Below are 23,953 nucleotides of genomic sequence, written 5' to 3'. Positions count from 1 at the left end.
CCTTTCTTTTGCAACAAATACAGTATACCCTGATGTTACCTCACTATCATTAACTTCTATAAACCGTACCAAGATACTTCATCTTGATACCATTCCACCTCATCTATTTGAGGCCATATACTTATTCTCGAGCTGATTTCTATCTCACGTCCCAGTTTTGCCTTCCATCCATTATTTGCATACACTCTTGATTTTCAACCTCAGATTTCAGTTGCCTCCGACTGCTGGGGCTCCAGCGGTGCATTTTAAGAAGGCGTTGATGGATGGGAGAGAATTGAGCAATGCCTTTTCCCAAAACTGATTCTCCCCAGCCTGTCTCGGATTTTAGGTTGTTGTCTCGTTCCAAAGTGTTCCCAAGAATGTTCCAATAACATCACAAAAACTCTTACGACTGCTATAAAGCTTGCGCTCCACGGCAGAATGACTGCACTGTTTTATTTTCGTATCTCACCTGCATAGAGGCAAATCCCATCCATAAATATGACTAGACACATCTGGCATAGTTATTGGCATTATACTCAGGGGGCCTCTGTGTTATGGTATTATGTGTATTGTGCACTGGCCAACTAATATATAGGAAAAGGTAGTCGCCAATTGAATAATTATTTTCAAGAAGCTGCTTTTGTGAAGCCATCAAGTGCACATACACAGGAATAACATTTTTTAACACACATTAGCATGGGACATTTTGGGTGAAACATGACATGGTGAGTGAGTGAGTGAGTGAGTGACCATTTCTTCATATCCTCCTGACTACCACCAATTCAAATTTGTCCTATGTAGTGGACATTTTTCAACCAGAATATCTCCCACCCAGTGCATACGATTGAATTAGCTTTCAATGATACCAAATGTGTAGGGGTGGGGCTTTGCTACCTTTGATTGCATCCTAAACGAAAATGGCTTCCCTCAGTGCAAGCACTTTTTAGGGAAGAGGAAAAGTACGTGTATAACACTTTTTATTGAACAAATTTAGGCGTTAAATGTTGTTTAGCATGTTTTCTATCAGACTCTTAAGAACACATTAAAGTATTGTTTGAATTATTTGAACTGTATTTGAGCCTAGCATTTAAGTTTTACAAAATGTCCTCTGTAGTGGACACATCATAGCTTAAAAATAAAAACTCCAGTTACTTCACAAAGATTAGGGAATATAAAAATAAACATGATTGGACATTTTTTTCCCCTCTGGTAGTCAGGAGGATAATTGTGGTTTATTTTGTCTTAAACAAAGCACATCCTCTAAGAATGACCTGACTTCTGTCTTTTACGAGATGCAAGCCATTCCCCTAAGCCAATATTTTGTTACAAATTACAAGTGCTAGATGGATGCAGCAAACTTCACAGCAAGCAGCAGTTTGGCAGATAGTGAACAATTTGCTTGCTTCAGTTACTTCAAAACTAAACAAAAAGAGAAAATTATGTACCACTAGCTTAATGTTAACACACACTGCAACACCATAGACTGGCTAACAAAACTAGCATTGATGTTGTGGTAATCATCATCCTTTAACCAATTTATAATCAAAGATTGATAGATTTGAATATATTTCTAAAATGAATACAAACAAAAGCATCACCCGACAGCTAATCCCATCTGTAGATAAACGACCTCAGCGACTATTAGTGGAAAATGTGAATGAACAAATGTGAATTAAAGAATCTATCATGTTATGGATATGCACTCGCATCAGTTTGATCAAATTTGGGGGTCACTTTACCTGCCTTAGGCCATCCTTGCTGCTTTGCATGATCCGAAGGGCGTAGTTGGAGCGTTGGCCTTTGCTGTTGAATTCAATGTGGCCTGTTAGACCCTCCAGCTCTACCTGTCCAATAAAGACACAACAGCGGATTAAAGAATTCTCCTTTGACTCCAGCCCACTTTCCTCTAATCAGTGATCATTTTTGAATATACTTGCTACCCCTCGCCCCAGTCAAATGTCAAATGAATAGTAATAATAAGAAAATGTTCAATTGCAAAACATTTTCATTCATTTATTTGGTATTCCTTACGAAAAAAAAAAAAAATCAAGTGCTCCTCCATTTTGATTTAACCCACTTTTGAATCTTCTCAAGGGCATCTGAGTATACCTTTAGGTCCCATTCCTGATTTATATGGACATACAAATAGCTTCCCCCTGCCAAAATAATAAACATTTCCATAAAGGCACGCTGAGTTATTATCTTTTTTATGACGTCCAGCCGGGGCCAACTTACCATCCTCAGGTAATTCATGAGGCTAGTGCCGTGCTCCCAGATTTTGGAGGACTTGCAGGAGAGCTGCGTGGCGCCTACATTTTGGCTCCGGTTCAGCTCCTGGACCGCTGCCACCACCGCGTATACCGCATCAAAGAGAAGAGCTGAGGAGAGCTGCGCGAGAGCGAGGGGGAGATAGAAAGAGGAAGGTGGATGTATTATGCATGCACACACCAACTGCACAAACTCTGAGCTCAAAAACGCCGAACGAAACGTGAGCGGTTGCCATTCAGCGAGCGCTCAAACACGGGTGAGACGAAATCATTAGATCATTAAATATACTCGGCATGATTTACAAAGATCCCAAATAGCCGCCACTAAATTGTGCATTCACTCTGATACTTTGCTCACTTTGGGGAACTTATAATTTGTGTTACTTGGAATTTTCAGATATATTTACACAAGCTCTCATTTTATCTTCACTACGCTGGCACAGCTCTGCTTTTCAGATGTGCTATTTAAAAGGCGCAAAATCAGCCAGCTTTGATAAATCAAAGTGTGCATACAAAATTCATCTACTAAATATGAGTGGCAATTTAGCCACTTGGTAGACGCAATCCTGGTCGCGTAGATCAGCGACTACATCCGTTCTCTCTCATTTTTGCATGTGTAAACCTTCAGAAAATCCAACCCACTGTGATGTGCTGACAGAGTCGCTTTCTCTTAGATGCAATCTTTCCTTTCTTCTCTTAAAAGAACAACATCCATCTTACTTCCTCTCACGTCTGATGCCCAAACCGCCTCATCTTCACGACAGCTGCACCTTGCTGAGCCCTCAAAGAGCCGCACCGGTGATGATGTGACGGATAATGATACAGGCTATTGTGCGGCAACAAAGCTACCTAAAGGTCGTTAAACTGCAAAACCGTGATGTGTTTTATGCCTTCCTAATTGGTGGATTGCACATTAAGAGCGACGTGGTGCCCGCAAACAGCTTGCGGAGATATGAGAAGCACGGCTGGATGATTTTTAGGTTTGACATATGGGGATATTAGCGGAGTGGGAACAGATCAAGTCACGTTGTTATGGCAGCGTTTTTTTTTTGTTTTTTTTTCATTACGTCCTATACTTTTTTATTCGTATCTACAGTAGATTTCTTTTCTCTGGTTCAGTGGTGTACACACACACATACCTGTACCGATAATTGGGCCGAATTTGAGCAAAGGTCAGATTCTTGCAAAGTTCAGATTCTCCAATGCCTCTGAAAGATTCGACTGAGCGACTGAGTCTTGTGCTGGGTGTGTCAGCCCTTTCATACATTTGACTCGTTTTGATATTTGACAGCATTGAAATCACAGTGTTGCCTCGAGGTACTGGTTGAATGTATAACTTTTGTATCTTACAGTAAATCATCTTTCCCCATTAAAATGAATGGACATGCCACTTATCTGTTCCAAAATGAGACACAATTTGTTTGCATAATCACGAAGCAGAAGTTTGAGCAATTATCATTACTCACTGGAGCATTATGTTGCTATTTTATTTTTTTTGTACTTTGCTTGCATCTCTAGACAAAACAAGTGTAAAACCTACACCGAACCCATCTTTCTTTCACAGAAACGTGCTATTTTTTTTTGTCATTTCTGGATGTGGATACAGAGACCACACTAATCCAATATTTATACAACAAAAACAACTAAAAGATGTGCAGTTTTTGCGCTGTAGGAACACTTGTACATCAGACCTCATTAACGTCAAAGAGAGCAGATCACTTCTTCGAGTGGCCGGATGACTTCATCTTGCAAAAGTGCCGTCAGCCTTTTATTCTTCCAACTTGAAGCTAATTAGCTATAAAGGCGCAATGCTGCGAGCTGAGAAGTATTCAAGCAACCTGCTGTGAGAGCAAACTGTACAGCTTTTTATCACGCTGTGTTCTAATGCTTATTGGCCTGTTTCTGCAGCCAGCTTGTGCGCAACAGAGGGGGGCAAATTGTTAAGCGTTGTCTCGTCGTCTACATTCATTCAGTTCAATTACAGATTTGCTCATTAATCGACTGTTCTATTGGCTTCCAACTAAGTTCTTGACAGTACAAACCGCACAGCAGCAGAAATAATGTGATTTGCTTCGAGAACGCTCGTAATGAAATGCTAAATCTGAATTTGACATCTTTTCGTATTTATGCATGGGATATTTGTTTTTTGAACTTCCCATTAACTCTACAGGGCATCAGCACTAAACACTGATACACTTTGGCCATCTCCCCAAGAATGAATGGTTCAAATACTGTATACCAAATCTGCCTATACAAAAGCCGATACCTGAGTAACAACAGAGATGCTTTTGAAAGCGAGAGGGTGGTAAATTTGGAGCATCCCGTATGTAACAATCAATGGTTAATTTTCTCCATATAACTAGAATACTATGTCATTTTTGTTCTTTAAATGTCGGGCTGTGAACTGGCAACACGTTGCAGGCTATAATGCCTCCAAAGTGAATGAAGACTGCACAATAGATTAAATGGCGCTGCCAGGAAAACAACCGGCTACGATGTCCGCTACAATTACAGCTGTTAACGGGATAAATGTCATACTTGTATAATTTGGCGTTTGTTTTTGATGTGGCCCCTTTGTTTTGGGACGGCGAGTTTGAGTTGCAGATGCATTCGGCCTTTAAAGGTCTGTTGTAAAGAAATACATCTATGTGCACGTGTGTGCGCATGCATGTTCGTTTGTACTAACCGGGGTGCCCGCAAAGGGAGCGTGTTCACAGTTCTCTTGCCAGGAGCGGTTGAGGCTTAGCACAAAATCCTCAAAGAATGGATGCGTTTGGTTGAAAACAGAAAAACCGACGATGTTGACCCGCTGATCCACCACGTCGTCCAATCGCAGCATGGAGAACTCCTGCAGAGAGAAATTAGATAATGATGTAAATGCGGCACACATAGTTTTTTTTGGAAAACTACATTAAAATAAAGCACTCGTGATTCAGTCATGTAAATTGTGGAACCTTTTTTCATGAGTTCCAAGGGCAAGAATAAATTATTACATATCGTCACCCTCTTTAAAATAAGTGATTTTTTTGCTTTTTTTTTTTTTTTTTTTGTTGATGCTTATCTCGTGATGCAAATGGTTAATTTTTTTGTGTTTCCTGAAAAATCTGGTTAGCACGTCCGCCTCCCAGTACTGAGGACGCAAGTTCGAGTCCAGGCTCCGGCCTTCCTGGGTGGAGTTTGCATGTTCTCCCCGTGCCTGCGTGGGTTTTCTCCGGGTACTCTGGTCTCCTCCCACATTCCAAAGACATGCTTGGCAGGTTAATTGAACACTCTGAATTGTCCCTAGGTGTGATTGTGAGCATGGATGGTTGTTTGTCTCTCTGTGCCCTGTGATTGGCTGGCGACCAGTTCAGGGTGTACCCAGCCTACTGCCCGAAGCCAGCTGGGACAGGCTCCAGCACCCCTCGCCTGTGAGGAATAAGCGGTCAAGAAAATGGATGGATGGATGAAAAATCTGGAAAAAATAGACTTACAGAATTATTTTTACAATTCAGAAGACGTTGGAAACTCGGTGCACTAATTAGTGAACCGTCAGGCTTCCCATTCTGTCTCCCTCTATTGAACACTGTTATTTTTCATGTTTCTCGGATGGGTTGTACTGTGAAGACAAATATCTTGTCTGTTTTTACATATAACAAATTTGATTCTGACCAATTGTGCAATTCAGAAATCAAATTAGTGCTATAATACTGCCAAAATGCCGATGCAATACAATCACTAGGTCACTTCATTCTTTTATTTAGTGTGTCTATTTTATAAAATGTATTTTGAACGCATTTCATTATTCTATGTACCGAGTCCTTCAACTATGTAGTTCACAGACACTGTGAACTTAGGTACCAACATTTCCATGAACGTGTATTTATTGAATGACATTAAAGCGAGCCTAAGACTCTAAGTCTATATCAAAATATTTTATTAACTTCAATTATTCTGGTTGAGTTAGCAAAAAATGATGGCATCAATCTGCAATGGACCATATATTTATGAACATACGCCTCATCATTTGAATGACAAATTTTAAGGCTCCCAGGCTTGACTTATAAGACTGAAGATAGAATGAGGCAAACAAAACAAGGGCAGTGAGCTAATAAAAATATTGATAAACAGACACATAAACTGACAGGCAGCAGAGGGAAAATAAAAGTATAATCTTATTCGGCTCTATTGCTTTTTAGGCATGCGCTGTTCCCCTTCCGCCGGGGGAAGCGCCGACAGGGGACAGGCGGAGATAGAAATGAGAAAGTGAAGGAGGCGGAGGAGAGGAGTGACGGGGATGAACGATTCCTGAAGCCTAACGGAGGTGTCAGAAAGCACAACCCCCAACCTTCAGGTGGCAGCCCTGGCAGGCCCCGTGTGCCATCTTGCATTTGACAGGCTGACAGTCACCCAGTGAGGCCACAGATTGTGACGATAAGCACGGACGGATGGCATGCTTAGTGAGGAAAACAAATCGAGATGGAGCAGAGGACCAATGTCATCAACTGTGCTAAACTACCAAGCTATTGTTGGTCTGTCAGCAGGCAACAATTAACTTAACAGTTATGTGAGGTGAGGCCAATTTTTCTCTGTTTTTGTGAGTACTGCAGCATGTTTAAACCTTTTAACTGATTGCTTGCCGCATAATGACTGCATCTTAATGACAAAAGTTGATGCCAAAACATATGGAAGTGTACAATTTGGTCCTCAGCCAAAATGAGATTGTTCAGCCTTGCTGAGGTTGACTGGCAAGCATTGTAGTTGAAAATCACAACTTAGTGGATTATTTTTTGCTTTTGTACCAAAAAATGTTTTAGGCCGACATCACTTTTGTACTTTCAGTGTAATCAAAACATCAGGAGTGAATTTTATGGATCTGTAGAAACAGCAGGGGTTCCCCCAGTGCTTAATTATCCAGGTGGACCGCCAGGCTTTTCTAAAATATCTTATTTCCTACGCTGAAATTCTTTCTGTCCATCCCTGACCACCAGTCTTAGCACATTTTCATGGGAAAACCCGGAAACTCAATTTTTGAACTTTTTTTTTTTTTTCCGGCTTGCTAAAAGACATAATATACAGGACTGTCTCAGAAAATTAGAATATTGTGATGAAGTCCATTATTTTCTGTAATGCAATTAAATAAGCAAAAATGCCACACATTCTGGATTCATTACAAATCAACTGAAATATTGCAAGCCTTTTATTGTTTTAATATTATTGATTATGGAATTTTTTTTTTTTTACTTGGTCTGAGGAAATATTCTAATATTTTGAGATAGGATATCTGAGTTTTCTTAAGCTGTAAGCCATTAAAATAATAAAAGGCTTGCAATATTTCAGTTGATTTGTAATAAATCCATGTATGGCATTTTTGCTTATTTAATTGCATTATAGAAAATAATGGACTTCATCACAATATTCTAATTTTCTGAGACAGTCCTGTATATTAGTGGACAGTCATGAAGCTGTCAACAGAAAAACAACACAATTAATCCAGATTTCCAGAAATGATTCCAGCACTGCAGTCCAGCAATCAAGCATAAATCTGTTCAATGTCTTGAATAAATGACCTTATTTCCGAGGACATTCCAATCATACGATGTCACATAAAATCTGCGAGCATGACTTTTCTCTACTCCTTTCCATCTCCCTGAGCTTAATGAGCAGCGTACAATATAACACATTGTATCCAACAAAGAAGGATATTTATATCAAAGTTTGACCAAGTGATGTGACACTCCCCTCCACACACTACATTTTGATCATGGTCAACGAGTTCTGCTACAGATTTTAATCGCAGCAATGCCGAATTTGAAAGTGCGTAACTACCAGTCAATCTTATGAGGCACATCTTACGACACTCGGCTCAGAAACACATGACGCAATTAACACCAGTCAGTCACAAATGAGACGTGAATGTGACTGGGGTAACTCACAAAAGACTAAAGTACTTTAAAAAGCCACAGCGAGGATAAGGAAGCAAAGATTTTTGTGGTTTGTGTGTAAGTGGCAGACAGACGAATACAAGTGCTGAGGGACAAACATCAGATTGTCCTTGACTCTGCTCCTGACACATCGGCAACAAAGTGGAAGACCCCGATTGCATATTTTCCCACTTCAATCTCAGTTTGGATTGTGACAGGGAATTTGAGAATGAACCAGCAGTTTTGTTTGCATTCCATACAGGGATAACTTCGCCGACGAAAAATTTGTCATTTGTCACAATTTTTTTCTCCAGACGAAAATTAAACGAAAACAAAAATAGAAGCCATCCGTTGAGAAGATAACGATAACTAAAATGGATTGACCATTTCCTCAATGACAAACGAAAATAAAAACACAGTGACGAAAATTAACACAATCCAATCAGAAGGAATGAAATGCGGGTGGAAGAAAAGAACAACTCAGAAACGGTTCACTATATTTTAATGTTCATACATGTTTACATTTACTGCGCAGCTGTAAGATTAATCTCAAGCAATTATGTACTTTTAAACAGGTAAAATCTAAGTTATATTATTGTCAGTTCAACATGTTTCATTGGAACAATGAACAAAGACAGTTGTATTAAATGTGTCTTGCGAGTTACAGTTACAAATAGGTGTGTCATAATTTTCTGTATAAAAGTTGAAATGTATGCTTAAGGAAAACATCGGCTAACCTGTCAATTTAGTCGACTAAAATTTCTCTTTATTTTCGTCGACTAAATTTGGATTAAAAATAAAATACAATCAGATGACTAAATTATGACTACCGGTAAAACGAATTAATTTCAGTCAAAAGACGAACTAAAACTAAATTAAAATTTATTGTCAAAATTAAAACCGATTCCATATTCAAGAAACACTTCGCAAGGTTTAGTATACATGTAGAGCAATTCAACAAGTGTAGCAGGCAATGCAAAAACACAAGAATTCCATTTTTTTTTTTTTTTGCATAAATAAAACCAATTTTACTACCAGACATTATTTGAAGATAAAAGGGTCTTTAAATATCAAATTTAATGAGAGGACGAGGCAGAGAGGTAATGGCTGGCTTGTAAATACCAGTGAAATGACCGAGGTGATGAGATTAAAGACAATATACTAAAAATAACACCCCATTCTACAATTGGTCACTTGAATAATGAAAAATGGAGTAATAATTGGACAAAAGTATCAAAGTTGAAACCATAAAGATGTAAATCTCGCACTTGAAGCTATTTCCTTTATCCTTAGCTCTCCCTTGCAGGCCCAAATGAGCTTTTTGCGACTGGCCATGTAATTACAGGCTAAGTGTGCTTTGATAGTTCATTAGAGGGAGAACCGTGCCCATCATTATGTTTGCCCCTCACATCTGCTGTATATGCATGTGCAGTGCGACACACCAGGTGAACCAGTCTATAATTGAGCAACACAGGCAATTACAAGGTAACCAAAATATCTTCAGGCTATGTCTGAAACAAGAACACGGTGGCGTTATATTTGTTTTCAGTAGTGATAAATGCAGACTACTTCCAACCGCTTGAACGAATATTGCATACTAAAAGGAGCAAGCGTGAACTGGGCATTGCTCAGTGGAGGACGCCTGGATCTCCGCAGTGGGAGAGTGAAGGCAGACTTTGGGGAGGTTCAAAACCAACTGTGATCATTGGGAGGGTGAGAAAGGCAGCGCATTAAAATTAGGAAAGAAGGGTGGAGTGAAAAGTTGACTCAAAGTGGCAAAACAAAAAAAAACAAAAAAAAAGTATAATGAAGTAAGTTATGGAGAAATAAGGACCACTACTTTGATTCTGATGATATGCATGATCCCCATGATGACCCATTGCTCCATTTTCTAAATCCATATCCGCTCATCATCAAATACTAATTCCCGATTGTGTGAACGTGTTGGTTTAACTGCCGAATAATGAGTTCCCATGAGAGATGAGTTGACAATAGCCTCCCATCGCAGAATATCCTCCTCCTCTCCACAGACGGACCCCTTGCAAGTCTCTCAAATCCAACTTTAAAGCCGGATATTTAAAAAAAAAAAAAAAAATGATGTGAAAGATTTCTTGGAAGTCAACCGGCTTCCATCAATTTGTCCTTAGGCCGAATGTCTTAGGGAATGGAGAGGACGGCTGGGAATTGGAAGAGTGCTGTTTGGGTTCCCGCTTTCTTTTCAGACCTCACGTATCTTTGAGGAAGATACTGAACCCTCGGATGATCCCGCTGCTGTGTTGTCAGCATTGAGGGACTAATCAGAGATCGCCTTGCCTCTTCTTTGTCGTCTCAATTCATAGCTGCCGAATGATAGAGAACTTTATGTGCACTTGAGGATTCTGTCACCCATGCAGATTTGGTTGATTAGGATTCATATTTATGACTATTTATATTGATTTATTTATTGATTTTATATTGACTATTTATTGACATATATTATTACAGTGATGAACTGACAAATTGAAAAGTGTTATTTGGCTGCCAACTGTCTTCAACTATCTACTATGACACCCCTCCAGGTATAAATCTCCGCAGCATGACAATAGTATGGAAAGTGGAAGTCGGGGGAAAAAAAAAAAGAAAAAAGAAAGAGGAAAAAAAAGGGAAAAAAAGAAAAAAATCAAAAGAAAAAGAAAAGAACAAGAAAAAAGAGAAACAAAGGAAAAAAAGAGAAAAAAAAGAAAAAAAGTGGAAGTCAGAAACCCACACAATGTTAGAAATTAGCACACGTGCTAGCTAAGTTAGCCCTATCCATTTAACTCTTTTTAGAATTGCTTGAACTGACTTTTAGGGCCACTGTACTTTATCTGGCAGGTACATTTTCGATAAAGAGATTAATTAGGCCTTATGATTTTTGTATGACATTTTTGCCCATAATGCCACTTGTGCAAGTCAATTCCCCGTGGCATGCTAAGTTTTTAGCATTTAGCCTACAAGTACACGTTCAAATGTACTTGCATATAAATTTGTATTTGCCAAAACATTCGAACGTAATTGCCAATCAAAAATATTTACTCCACATTGGCAGTTCCTCACTTCTGTATTAAAACTGAACTGTCTTTCCAACTATTTTTTTTTATTTTAGTACATATACTTGTTAAAATGAAACAGATTCTGGAAATGAGATGATTTACCATTTAAATTGAATAACAATAGAAATCATAAGTGAGCTTATGCTAGCGAGTTTGAATTTGGCAAGTGCATCCTAAACTAGTTTTTTTTTTTTTTTTTACATTCTGTCCGGGCGTCCATTTTTTTTCTCAATACATTCATAAAAAATGTCAGTTTTTCATTGCATGACAAATGGGAGTTCTCAAGTTCATCACAAGGGGTGCAGGAGAAAATAAAGGCGGGTTTTGCCTGTGTGTTATTGTTCTTTATTAAAAATGTATTTATTTTTTTAAAGAAAAAGTAGGTCAGCTATTTACATACCTCACTTCCTGAGTGTTTAAATAAGGCCAGAGCAGTGTCAGCAGCCCAAAATTTTAGCTCACTGGTAGTGCCCTGCTCTCCCAATTGGGAGATGAGGCTGTGGCGCAAGTTCGATCCCTCAACCCACATAAAATTAATCAAAAGAAAAGTTTGGGTTTAGAACATTGTCATTATTTACTCATTTGTCAAGTCAGACTTTAAAATACTTTTTTTTTCTCCTGTTAAAACAGTTCAAATGTATGTATGGCATATTTAAGTAAATTTTAAGTATTATTGAAGTATCTCGTGGGCGGGCTGGGTGTTCTCTTTTTTTTGGAAATCAAAATATGGTCACCCTAGCCTAAACAAATTACAATTTAAACCATTAATTAGTTGACTTCTCATTATCCCCATAGCAGATCAAGTACATTTCAGAAAATGTCCATTTTTAACACTGTAGTTCCCATTAGTTCTATAGATTTATTTTTTATTTTTTTTAATTAAAGTCTAATGTTATAAAAGATCTTAATTGTCGCAAGAGCTACCCAGCAACACTTGACTGATAATTCTCAACAGTCGATCACGATAAAGGACACCTTTCAAATAATATGTAGTCATCTGATCCGATTTTGCAATGCTAATGAATGACATTTCCTACCGTTTCTGCACCCTCCGATAAAGAGCGTCTTATGAGGCGATAACTACCGACTATTTGAAAATAAAAGGGCAATATATCTTATCTTGAGATGCTGCGGTGCAAACCAAGCAGGCAGTCTTAAGTCATGTTTCTCTAAATTACATATTGATTGCTGAAAAGATAAAGTACTAATTAATGATATTTCTGCCCTTTGAAGAAAAGGAGGGGTTAGGTCAGGTGAGCTGAAACTCCAACGCCTTCATGCAGGCTTGACTGTGGAATGGAAATATATTTTCGAATATGCAGATTGTCTGTGTAGCGGACAGTAAATCATTGCAACAATTGCCACGTTAATCTCGGCTCTAAAGCCTCCTGCAGGCTTTTAATTATGATGTTCTCATGGTGCGCAGCGTGGGAGGAAAAGAGGTAGCAAAAGGGAGCCTTAGCAAATGTCATGAAGATTTGTTGTGCAGAATTGTGGAAATGATGGAATGAATCTCTTATAGCTGGACATGAGATCAGAAACCGCAGGGCGCTGTACCTTGCAGCTAAAACCATTCGGCGCTAGATCAGAGCCTTATCACAGCATTTATCTCTGCGCAGCATGCTGTTGTTAATACATTAGCTTGGCTTCAAAGCTCATAATGGCCGCATACATCAAAACAAATCTGGCTGCACTCCTGCAGGGTGCTGGAAACAAATGGCTAGTTTTATTCTATTATTCACCATTATTCATAGCATTAGCTTTGGCCTGGAACAGTAACAGCCTATTTGTGAGGTAGGGACCTTATGCCCAGATTAAAATTTAGACCGTTTGAGTGTAGAAATGTATGAATATTTCAGACGCTGACATATGTTAGGAATCTGAAGCAGTAAGCTATTCATGCCACAGTCAGCAGAGGAAGAATTAGGGCTGCTCGAGTATTGGAAAAAAATAATAACCCCGATTATTTTGGCAATAATCGAAATCATGATTATTCAAACGCTATTTTTTTGGTACAAAACAAGAAAATGTCTAAGCATTTAAAAATATTAAAATCAATTAAAAAAATATAGCTACAGAGCTAGTTAGCTAGACAGATGGCTAGCCTAGCTAGCTAGCTAGACAGATGGCTAGCCTAGCTAGCTACCTAGCTAGATGGATAGCCTAGCTAGCTAGATGGATAGCCTAGCTAGCTAGATGGATAGCCTAGCTAGCTAGATGGATAGCCTAGCTTGACACAGACAGACAGACAGACAGACAGACAGACAGACAGACAGACAGACAGACAGATAGACAGATAGACAGATAGATAGATAGATAGATAGATAGATAGATAGATAGATAGATAGATAGATAGAAATTCTTTTGGATTTTGGTAACCTGTTCAGTTGGAGCTGCATAATACATTACAAGAAACGTGTCTTCCAATGCAGGCAAATATTTTGTAAAGACTCACTACATGCATGTGCATCAAGTGTTTGCCCTTCCATAGTAGCAGTGTAGTAAATGTACATTTTCCTTTAACTTAAAATGAACAACAACAACAAAGTTGTTGTCGGTAGAGTTTCCGCCAAGAGACTGGGAGGTCGTGGGTTCAGTCCCCGGCCAGGTCATACCAAAGATTATAAAAATAGGACCCATTTGCCTCCCTGCTTGACACTCAGCATTATGGGTTGGAATTGGGGGGTTAGATCACCAAATGATGCTCAAACGGAGCCCCTGCTGCTACTTACCGCTCCCTGGATGGGTCAAATGTGGAGAATGAATTTCGCCCCACTTAGGTGGGTGTGACAATCAGTGTTACTTTAACATCCTGGAGGGATGTAGCTCAAACCAGTAAACAGCACTGTTGTATAGACTGTCACATCCTCGCAGATAGCCAGACTCACAATGCCATCTGTTTTCCCAGCCTATTATTCTACATAGAAATGTAAAGAATTTTTTACAAAGACTTCTAGTTTTGTAACATTATCATACAAACAAACAGCCAAAACACAAGTCTTTTCAGTCAAAAACTGTCTAGTGCAAAACAACCTTTTCAGCTTTCAGACTCAACGGCCTCTCAAAAGTGAAAGGATGCCTTTGTGTATGGATTCCTAGCATTCTGATTAAATTGACTAAAGGCCATACTGAGTCTTGATTCAAATCACTTGCTGTCGCTAAAAGGATACCTTTAGTGGTGATGACAAAGAGGCTTAAGAGGTTTTTCTTGCATGCGCCTTGATTGAATCAAATTCACATTTAATCTTGGGATGTTTGCTTTGCAGGATGTTGATAAATTGATCGTGACAGAGCAACACCGAGGTCTTCTTTCCCAGAAATACAGCTTGCTGCCTCCTTAACAATTTCTATGCATAGTTGCTGCTGCATTTTCAGCAGGTTGTTGGCAAAGTTCTTTTAAGCATGTTCATTGAAAATCTGTTTAGAAAAGTGACACTGATAATGTTCATCCAGAAGTTAAAGAACAGAAAAGTTTTGCCAGCACAATTTCACAGATATTGAAGCTGTGTTTTAACATCAGATGCCAATTTAAGGGGACGGTGGGATTTGCCAGTCATCTCCATTAGGAGCTTCTTATTTGTTTGAACTTTTCGTTTTTAGCTTTTTAATAAAACAGAATAAAAGTCCCATCGGGACGATTAACAGCAACCAATTGTGTAGCTTTAATAAAATACTTCATTTGCATACACATGAATGCACATGGATCAAAGAGGAAGTGAAGCACAACCACATGGATGTTGATGGTAATCAACAGAGGAATACAGCGGTTGCAACATTTTAGTGGCACTTAGTTCTGAACAGCGTAATTAGTGTTAAGTAGCGCTTATGTGCCCGTGTGTTAAAAACAAGAGATGCTGGCATGGCAAATGTGTGAATGGACTACTTAACTAAAACACTTTTTAACACTTTAATTAAATGCTGTTTGATACATTTCACACAATGTGGTGTGGATGGTAAATAAATTAATCCCTGCGGTGTAAAAACACATGACAAAATGAAGAGAAACTGGATCATATCAAACGTGACAAATGAAAAGAAACTGGATCATATCAAAGCACCATTACATGGCGGTCACACAATGTTCATTTGTGCCAGAAACAGCAGCGCTTGATGGTCAAATGAGAACATTTTATGGCTGACACAATACAATACAATGTGTCCTCGTATAGTCCTGGCTAATTAGTGTTTATTCACACAACTGCCAGGCATTCAGGGTACCTATTTGTGAAGAGGCCTTTATTGACCTTTACAACATGCTTGAATAGGTCTGGAACAAAAACTCAGTGTTGTCGATTGATTAGTCAACACAGAATGAATACAATGCGTGTTGCAATGGCAAGGAGCTGTCTGTCCGTTTGGGGAGAGCTGTGGACTTGCTCCAGTGGACAACATTCACCAATTAGTAGAAGCTGTTATTTGAGGACACGTGGCATGTAATTTGGGACGAAGCAGCAACATTTAGCACAAGCGGATGCCAAGACCAGGGTAACCATATTTTGATTTGCAAAAAGGCACAACCTCGAGATACTTAAATGATATTAAAAAATGCTATACATTATATTTTAACGTATGCCTCACCTGTATAGATAGAAAATAAAGCTGTCTTTTCAATCAATCAATCTTTAGATCTTTATAGCACTTTTCATACAAAAAAAAGCAACTCAAAGTGCTTTACTTCGTTTAAAAACAAATCCCTAGACCACCGCCCCCCACAATACCGACCCACACAAAAAGAAGTGTATAAACAAACAAACAATCAAAACAAAGCAAAACAGATGATTTAAGGCACCTAAGGCTCAGCACAGGGCAACCCAGCAACAGAAATGCCATCTCTGGGAGCTGTGTGCAACATTAGAGGGCGAAAAGCTGCGGCTCCCTTTGAGGAAACACTGGAAAAGTAAATTTACCAAACTATAATATTTTTAAATAACATAATACTGAGCTAAAACTATAAAAATAAGCACACAGCTTCAATGGATCATCAAGCCCATTCCACAATTTTACACCCAAAAATGAAACACGTATTTTATGTTGGACTTCACTTTACATGTTTCAAACATAAATAAACCCCTTAAAGTATCGTTTCTTCTCTTAATACAAACGGGTAGGCTTTTGTTTTGTATTGTTTACTGCACAAAAAAAGTATGTCCAGCTTTTTCGCCTCCCATTTGTCTGTGACCTAATAAAACTATAATTTTTTTTTTTTTGTGGTGCATATAATTACAAGTACATAAAAAAATGAAAACCAAAATGAAATATTTCAGAATCTTTTTCCTGGTTGCTGTAGCCGCTTAAATGCATAATTGAATACGTCCTTTTTTAATTTGTTACCAAATCAATGTGCTAGCTAAAAAGTGTGCTTTTTCGTGTTTTTCAAAAATATTTAAATATGATTTAGGCCTCTAAACTATTAGATTAACGATTGGCTGATTTAGCATTTTTTGTTCTGTTGTTGGTTTTTGGTCATGCATGACCTGTTGTCCATTCAGGTTTTTTTGGGTTTTTTTTTCCTTTAAGAGGAACCCATTTTGTGTGCAATGAAATATTTTATCTACATTTTAGAGATTATACCGAACTTTTTTATTTTTTCTAAAAAAAATTTTAAACGCCGACTTCAGTAAACGATTCGATCAGTATTTCCACTTTTACAAATGCATTTTTAAGGCAAGTATCTGCACAGTATTTTTTTTTCCCCTGCCTCTGCTACACAGTGTTTGTACAGTACCCGTATCTGTTTCCTGGGCCAACCAAAAGAAAGGCAGATTTTTTATTTATTTATTTTTTCCCCCTAAGATATGAATGAAAGCGTAATCAGCCCCAGTTCTCAGCCAATATACCCTTCAACAGTTTATGAGGGCATATTTGCACCTTCTGTCAACGTAACCCACAAAGTTATGCAAAAATGAGTCATTACTCCACCCTCTGTGGGTACTGTTGCATACGTCAATGACTTCCTCATTCTGTTCTCAAGTGTGAATGTGACAGTGACCTTTTCCTCTTCGAGAAGGTCGACCAAATGACTAAAGCATGCATGATGACTACAAGAATAACTAGACGCTGCACAAGCTACATCATCATCTTCATCCTTGTTCCTACATGAGACAAGGTTAATTCACTTTCTCATAATTGGCAAAATTGGCGTCGGCAAAAGGTTGCTTTTGTTGTCTTGGGTACAGATTTCGGAGCCATCCTCAAGTGGACAGTCTGTTCAGTACAGCTGTTGTTTGACTCAAATAAACCGCCAATTCAGAGTTTACAGTGCACATCTGTTCATTATCTACAATGCTGATGCACTGCAGTGTTGACACTAAACTGCATTAAGATTTGAGTAACACTCGTAACTTTGAAGTGGTGTCTGTTAGCCTATGCCATGTGCAGTACTTATGTGGTCAAGAGTAGTTGGTTTCAAAGTGAACAGCAGAGGACTTTGTGTGAGGCGCAGCAGATTTTGGAAAAATATACCGTACTTTGCGGAATACAAGTCACTACTTTTTTCCCCACGCTTTGAACCCTGCGGCTTTAAATGTGACACGGTTTATTTATGAATTTTGACTGACGCCTAATCACATGTGACCAATGAAATTATAGAAGAGAATAAACCTTTATTTGATAAATGTGGCATTTTGAACGGGGGTGTGTAGACTTCTCATATACATGGCGGCCGTAAATGTAATTCTAATTCATTTTTGTGTGGTGATTATGATAATTATTAAATATGATTAAAAACCCAATGTCCACACCACAAGTAGAAACTGTCATAAGAATTTTTTATTTTTTTTAAAATAGGAATTAAGGAGGACTGGGCCTTATGCAAAGTATTTTAATAAATCTGTATAATACCATATCTGAACTGAACTATTGAAATAAATGACATATTCTAACTCATGGACTCTTTAAATGTATTGCCTGTTTTAAATATGTGAGTGTATATTTGCTCATGTTTTTGTGTTTGGACACACTACGTTAAAACTCTGATTTGCCAATCATGAAAGGCGTATTCGATTCTGTTCCATTATTTTCTGTTGCCAGAACACAGCAAATAGCGCAAAGGTAACTTTGAATAACATTAGAGGGGTGAAATAATTCATGTAAGAATTAATTTGGTCCTCTATAATGCAAAAAGAGTTGTTTGTTTGCATTGCAAATGGGAGGGAAGTACACATTATTTATGACACATCAACAATGTTGTTTACAGTCTGCATGTCTTTTGTCCCCTTTCACATAGCCCATTACCTTTTCCATTTCTCAGCTGATTGAGTCTCAGCTATGAGTCTAAACAGGGCAATATGAACTTGACATAAGCAGCGGAGGAGAATTAATTAAATCTCAATTTTTTTCACAGTCACAATGGGTTGCGCTCTGAAGCACTTTGAATGACAAGGTGCTTCTTTAGTTCATGCAGCGCAAGGTTGATGTGTGATGATGATGATTATTATTATTATTTATATAGTTTTTTTTTTGTTTGTTTTGTTGTCAATGAAATACTACCTAAATTCCTTTAAATATTGGGAAGGAAATTTTGCCGTAGCAATAAACACATGAAATTGAATTCTGTATCGCCTAGATAATATTTTTCATCAAGGCCAAAGCCTGAGGAAGGCAGAGTGAGGGACATGTACTGTTTGCTGAGGCAGATGGAGTGAGGATTGGCTGTAAGAAAAAGGTGAAATGACAACAACGCTGCAGGGCAAAATAACCCCAGGAGAGGAAAACAAACTATTCTAATAAGATGCGAAAGGGGGGGGGGAAGAAAAATCATGCAAGCCTGTACTGTATTTGAGCTACTTCTTTTAAAGAATGGAAGAAATAATTAGAAGCACATGGTGTGTTGAGCTCAGAGCCTCAACTTGCTAATAACAAAGCACTGAGGGCAAGCCAGTGTCTTGACAAAGAATAATAGGGATTAACTTAGATAACAGCCTGAGCCTAACACAAAACTTCACTTCATAATTAATACATAATAGCCTATAGGCCTACATTTAGATGAGGGTCAAAAATACCAACATTAGATTAAATGAACTGGAGAACCTGTCAAGCTGAACGGCCCTGCGGTCGCACTACTGGGAAACCAACAAATACTTTAAGAAAATCCTATAGTGTCACAAAATCTGAATATTGAAGACATAAATTTGAATTGAGACACGTTCAAGTGCGCTCAGTTCAACCAGCATCACAAGATGGACATACATTTTGTTTTATCCTAATCTATAAAGAAAAATGATATGGGTTTATTATTATACTATTCTATTATTATATTATTCTATTTCTATCTATCTCGAGTTCTGACCAAAACAAAGAGATCAGAACATATTACTCCAGTACTTAAGGATTTACACTGGCTCCCAATCAGCTGTAGAATCGATTTTAAAGTTCTGCTACTCGTCTATAAATCACTAAATGGTTTGGGTCCTGAATATATCCAAGAAATGCTGATTGAGTACAAACCCAGCAGGGCTCTGAGATCTACAGACTCGGGCCAACTAGTGGAACCCAGAGTTCGAAGCAAACATGGTGAAGCTGCATTTAGCTATTATGTTGCACACAGATGGAAAAGGCTGCCAACAGAAGTGAAGTCAGCCCCGAGTGTAAATGCTTTTCAATCCAGGTTAAAAACTTTGCTTTCCTTTGATTAGGGACTTTTAAACAGCTGTAATTGTTTGTTTGTTTTGTATTGTTATTATTATTATTATTTTAAACTTCCTTATGTTAAATGTTTTAAAGTTTGTTGAATAATGTTTTAAGATTGTTAGTTTGTAACCTATTTTCATTTATTTTTCTTCCTCTGAATGTTAACTACTGTTTCTTGATGCTTATGTGTTGCCTTTCCTTGTGTAAAGCACGTTGAGTTGCCTTGTGTATGAAATGTGCTATACGAATAAACTTGCATTGCCTATTTTGTTTCAGGTATCATTTAGACCTGATGGTGCACTAATACTGAAGCAGCGTTGCAAAATTGCCATCTTCACAACTGAACTTCAGTGCCAGTTTGCTACTTTGTAGTCTAATTGACGCTATCCATAGCAAGTTGACTGAAACAGGAAATGTTCTCCACAAACATTCATGCTCCTGCGAACACTGATGAAAACATTAAAGTCTTAGAGCAGGCATCCGTGCAAAGCCTGCAGGTTAAGCATAACTGCAGAATTGCACTGGAACACAAAAACTTGATGCATCAGATGGTTTCACAAAGTGATAACCCTTTACCTTGGAATGCCTACTCTAGTACTTTGGTATTTTCACAAGTGGTGGTGGCAGCAGGCCATCCGCTGGATGCACACGAAACTTGCCATGGGTAGCGAAAATTGTACTACACGTAGTAGCAATGTCCCACCATAAAGCGTCTCAAATTGCAGCTGAACTGCAGTCGGGGACAGAAACACTTCTTGCCAAGGTGGCCATTTTGCAACGCTGCTCCAATGTCAATTTGTAAAGCCATGGGCAAGCGAATGATCGCCTTCCATAAAACTGCAAAGCCGAAGCTGTCAGTCGCTGTTGGGCTTGCGTCCGTACATGAAACAAAATGTGGATGTGGAATGGGAGAGTACAGTGACTTCTGGGACACCCTGTATGTAAAAATGTACAGTTCAAGTATGAAACATATTTAGAATGATTGTAACTTGCATGTAGCAGCATTTAGCCATACAAAGTACCTAAATCTACCTCATCCACACAACACAATAATATACTGACCTAAGTTGTTGTTTTTCTTTTCAGCATCTTCCAGAGCTTTGAACAACAGCTTAAAGGATGAGCCTGGGAAAATCTAGTGTAAGACTTTTTTTTTAGGGATCCACAGACACTTCTTATTCCAAAGGAAGGGCAGACTCCACAAAAGGGTATTAAGACAAGAAGAATGTTTGAAGAAAACAATAGACACAGAAGGTACTGTATATTTGTATTTAATTCACTGATTCTTTCTTGTACCACTAAAGTGAGCCTGTGTACCACTCAGGGAATACTTGCAATGCACTTTGAGAATCCCGGATTTAAATGGAAAGATTTGCATTTGGAATTTGGGAGTTATTGTTGGAAAAGCAAAAAGCTTACGTCAGCTACAACTGCGAGGTCAGATCGGTGCTACTTACACAACATTAGTTAGTTAGCAACCAGCTTTGTTGCCTACTGCTGCGGCTAAACACGCTGTGGAGCCCTCGTAAGATCAGAAATCATCGTCTCCATGGGGGTGAATACATTTCTTGCAAGCATTGTTTTCCCCAATGAGGAGTTACTAACAGAGGGAAAGCCAGAGAAGCCAAGCTAATTACTAATCTGACCTAATGTGTTTGGATGACTGGGATAGGAGGTAATTTAATAAGTGCCCTGAGGGAAAATTTTTATACAAAATACTGCAACACACATAGCTAAACAGTACGTCAGGGGATGAGTGGTCAAGATTAAAAGTATATTATTATTGAGGATAAGCAGTTCAGAAAATAGATTAAATATTATATTCAATACATATAATCTCACAAATGTGATTAGTTGTCACACAACAGTCCTGAGTTTACACAAATGTTCTTAAAATTACATTGCAGTATAGAGATCCTACTTTTTTTTTTTTATCCATTTCTATCTGAAAGAATTATTATTATTATTATTTTTATGCCTCTTGTTTAAATTGATGTCAAGACTTTTTTGTGCAAAAATATGTTGGCTACTGTGCCTCTTCTGTTTATTTTTGATAATTTTATACAGCAGATCTACGGGATCCACTTCTCATGATACAACCCCTTAAAATTCAGATGGTCTCTGGCGGGCAAACATTCTTAAAAAATATATATAAACTATGCCGACACTCTAAATGGTTCAGGAACAGCTTCAAACTTACTTTGAATGCAACTTTTTTTTAAAGCATTTTTGGCAAAATTGCTCATATGACAAGGGGTTAATGTCAGTTCAAAATAAAATGAGAAACAGCAGCACCACTGTGTATTGTATGATTATTATTATGTTTTTTTTTTACAGAATAAACTATCTATATGGTGGCATATTGTAATATAAAATGTCTGATATTTATATCTCAGTTCTATAGTAAAGTAATGATTTCATTAACTCATTTGCTCCCAAAAACGTATAAATATGTTCTATCTTAAATGTTTTATATCTCAGTTCTCAGTTCTAGAGTAAAGTAATGATTTCATTAACTCATTTGCTCCCAAAAACGTATAAATATGTTCTATCTTAAATGTTTTAAGTGTCCCAAAGGCATATTTATACGTTTTAATATTTTTTTTTTTTATCTTATAGCATACAGAAGGTTGATGCAGCCTCTGAACTGCAGAGAAAGCTTAAAGCAATGGTAGTTATTACAAAAACGGCCAGCAGGTGTCAGCAGAGTATCAGAGATCAACCAGGGCCATGTTAAAATGAGCTGATTTCCCCACAGTTTTAAAAAGGTTTGTGAATAATGATAAAACTTAGCTATATTCTAATGCTAATTGCTGCAAAATGGAAACAGACATGTGCTTTTTTTTCCTGATGAAAGAAGAGACTAATATTTCTATTGGTAGAGTCCATGTTTTTATAGTAATAGAACACAATATTATGTGGGCCTTGCAAAAGTCAAAATCCAGTAAAACAGCCTCGGCGGTTGCTTCCATTGAAAATGGCTGGGAGTGAATGAGTTAATTTCTATGAAAAAATGTTTGGAATATAAAGTATAGAAGAAACAATAAATATGGTGGAAACTGAGTATTCCTCCGCTGTGGAAACCGGTTAATTGCATGCCTCAAAATTTTACATGCATTCTCATGTAAGAGGGAGTGATGAAAATGTCCAATGACTTGACTTTTATCATAAAGAACTAAAACCACAGCCCAAAAAAAAATGACAATGACGCATGTGGACGTGCAAAGGAACAAAGTAAATCTCCGGAAAGGTATGCAGGTGGTGGTTGCACCTGCATGCAAAAGTTTCCAATTGTGCCAACGCGTGCGCTTTGCTTTTGTCGACATCAAAACAACGCAACAGTCAGTGGCAAGCCCGATCTTACGCTCAGCTAACCTTCAAATGACATTAGGGGTCCCATCAACATATGATGAGTCACTGGCAACCTGATGTGATTTATTCAATCCCGCCGAGTAGCTTGGGCGGTGGGGAACAAATCACTTAGATGGAAGCCACGGTGCACAGACTGAGTGCCAGTGGGACTGAAAATGTGTCTGCCTGCACAAGCGTGTGTCCTTTTATCATTCTTTGTGCCTGCCATCCATCAGCTTGGGTACAACAAGCCTCGGTGTGTGTGTTTGTCTGTCCGCACGACTCCCGTGTGTATGCTATATTAAGTTGCCGCTGAGAGGCCGCGTGATGTTGGCTGTTCAGCTGCAACAATTCTGTAAAAGGTAACCTTTCAAAGGCTGTTGCTACTTTTCACTTTCTCGGCTTTCAGTACATGTAGCATGGTTTTGTTTTGATCACTACTCACAAAGACCCAATGGTTCACATCACATCAGTGTTTGATCACCATTGATTGTCATTGGTTTTGTCATGGCATGCTGTGTCACAGTAAATTGTCTAATATCAATACATTTGTTAAAAAAAACACTAATTACAAATTATATATATATATATATATATATATATATATATATATATATATATATATATATATATATATATATATATATATATATATATGATGCTATTCAATTAATTACAATTACACTATTGCATAATTATAGTGATTCAATTTTTTTTTTAATTTGTCTTAATATTCTTTACATTTATTTTT

General features: G+C 38.0%; 1 protein-coding gene across 7 annotated transcripts in view; it reads right to left on the bottom strand.

The window, feature by feature from the left end:
• Positions 1 to 23,953, bottom strand: part of grik4 (glutamate receptor, ionotropic, kainate 4) — a 301,922-nt gene that overhangs the window by 60,307 nt on the left and 217,662 nt on the right. For all 7 annotated transcript variants that reach the window (XR_013287896.1, XR_013287897.1, XM_077541047.1 and 4 more), the window contains 3 exons: positions 4,936 to 5,097; positions 2,218 to 2,370; positions 1,722 to 1,826 (listed from right to left, as the gene is read on the bottom strand). Coding sequence is in view for 5 of the 7 variants with exons in the window: in XM_077541047.1 (XP_077397173.1) it covers positions 1,722 to 1,826; positions 2,218 to 2,370; positions 4,936 to 5,097 (420 nt within the window). In the remaining 2 variants the exon portion in view is untranslated. The remainder of the gene's footprint in view (positions 1 to 1,721; positions 1,827 to 2,217; positions 2,371 to 4,935; positions 5,098 to 23,953) is intronic.

This window comes from Festucalex cinctus, chromosome 13 (assembly GCF_051991245.1).
Source record: "Festucalex cinctus isolate MCC-2025b chromosome 13, RoL_Fcin_1.0, whole genome shotgun sequence".
In the NCBI taxonomy this organism is placed as follows: Eukaryota; Metazoa; Chordata; class Actinopteri; order Syngnathiformes; family Syngnathidae; genus Festucalex; species Festucalex cinctus.
This window is presented reverse-complemented; position numbering and strand designations above follow the sequence as displayed.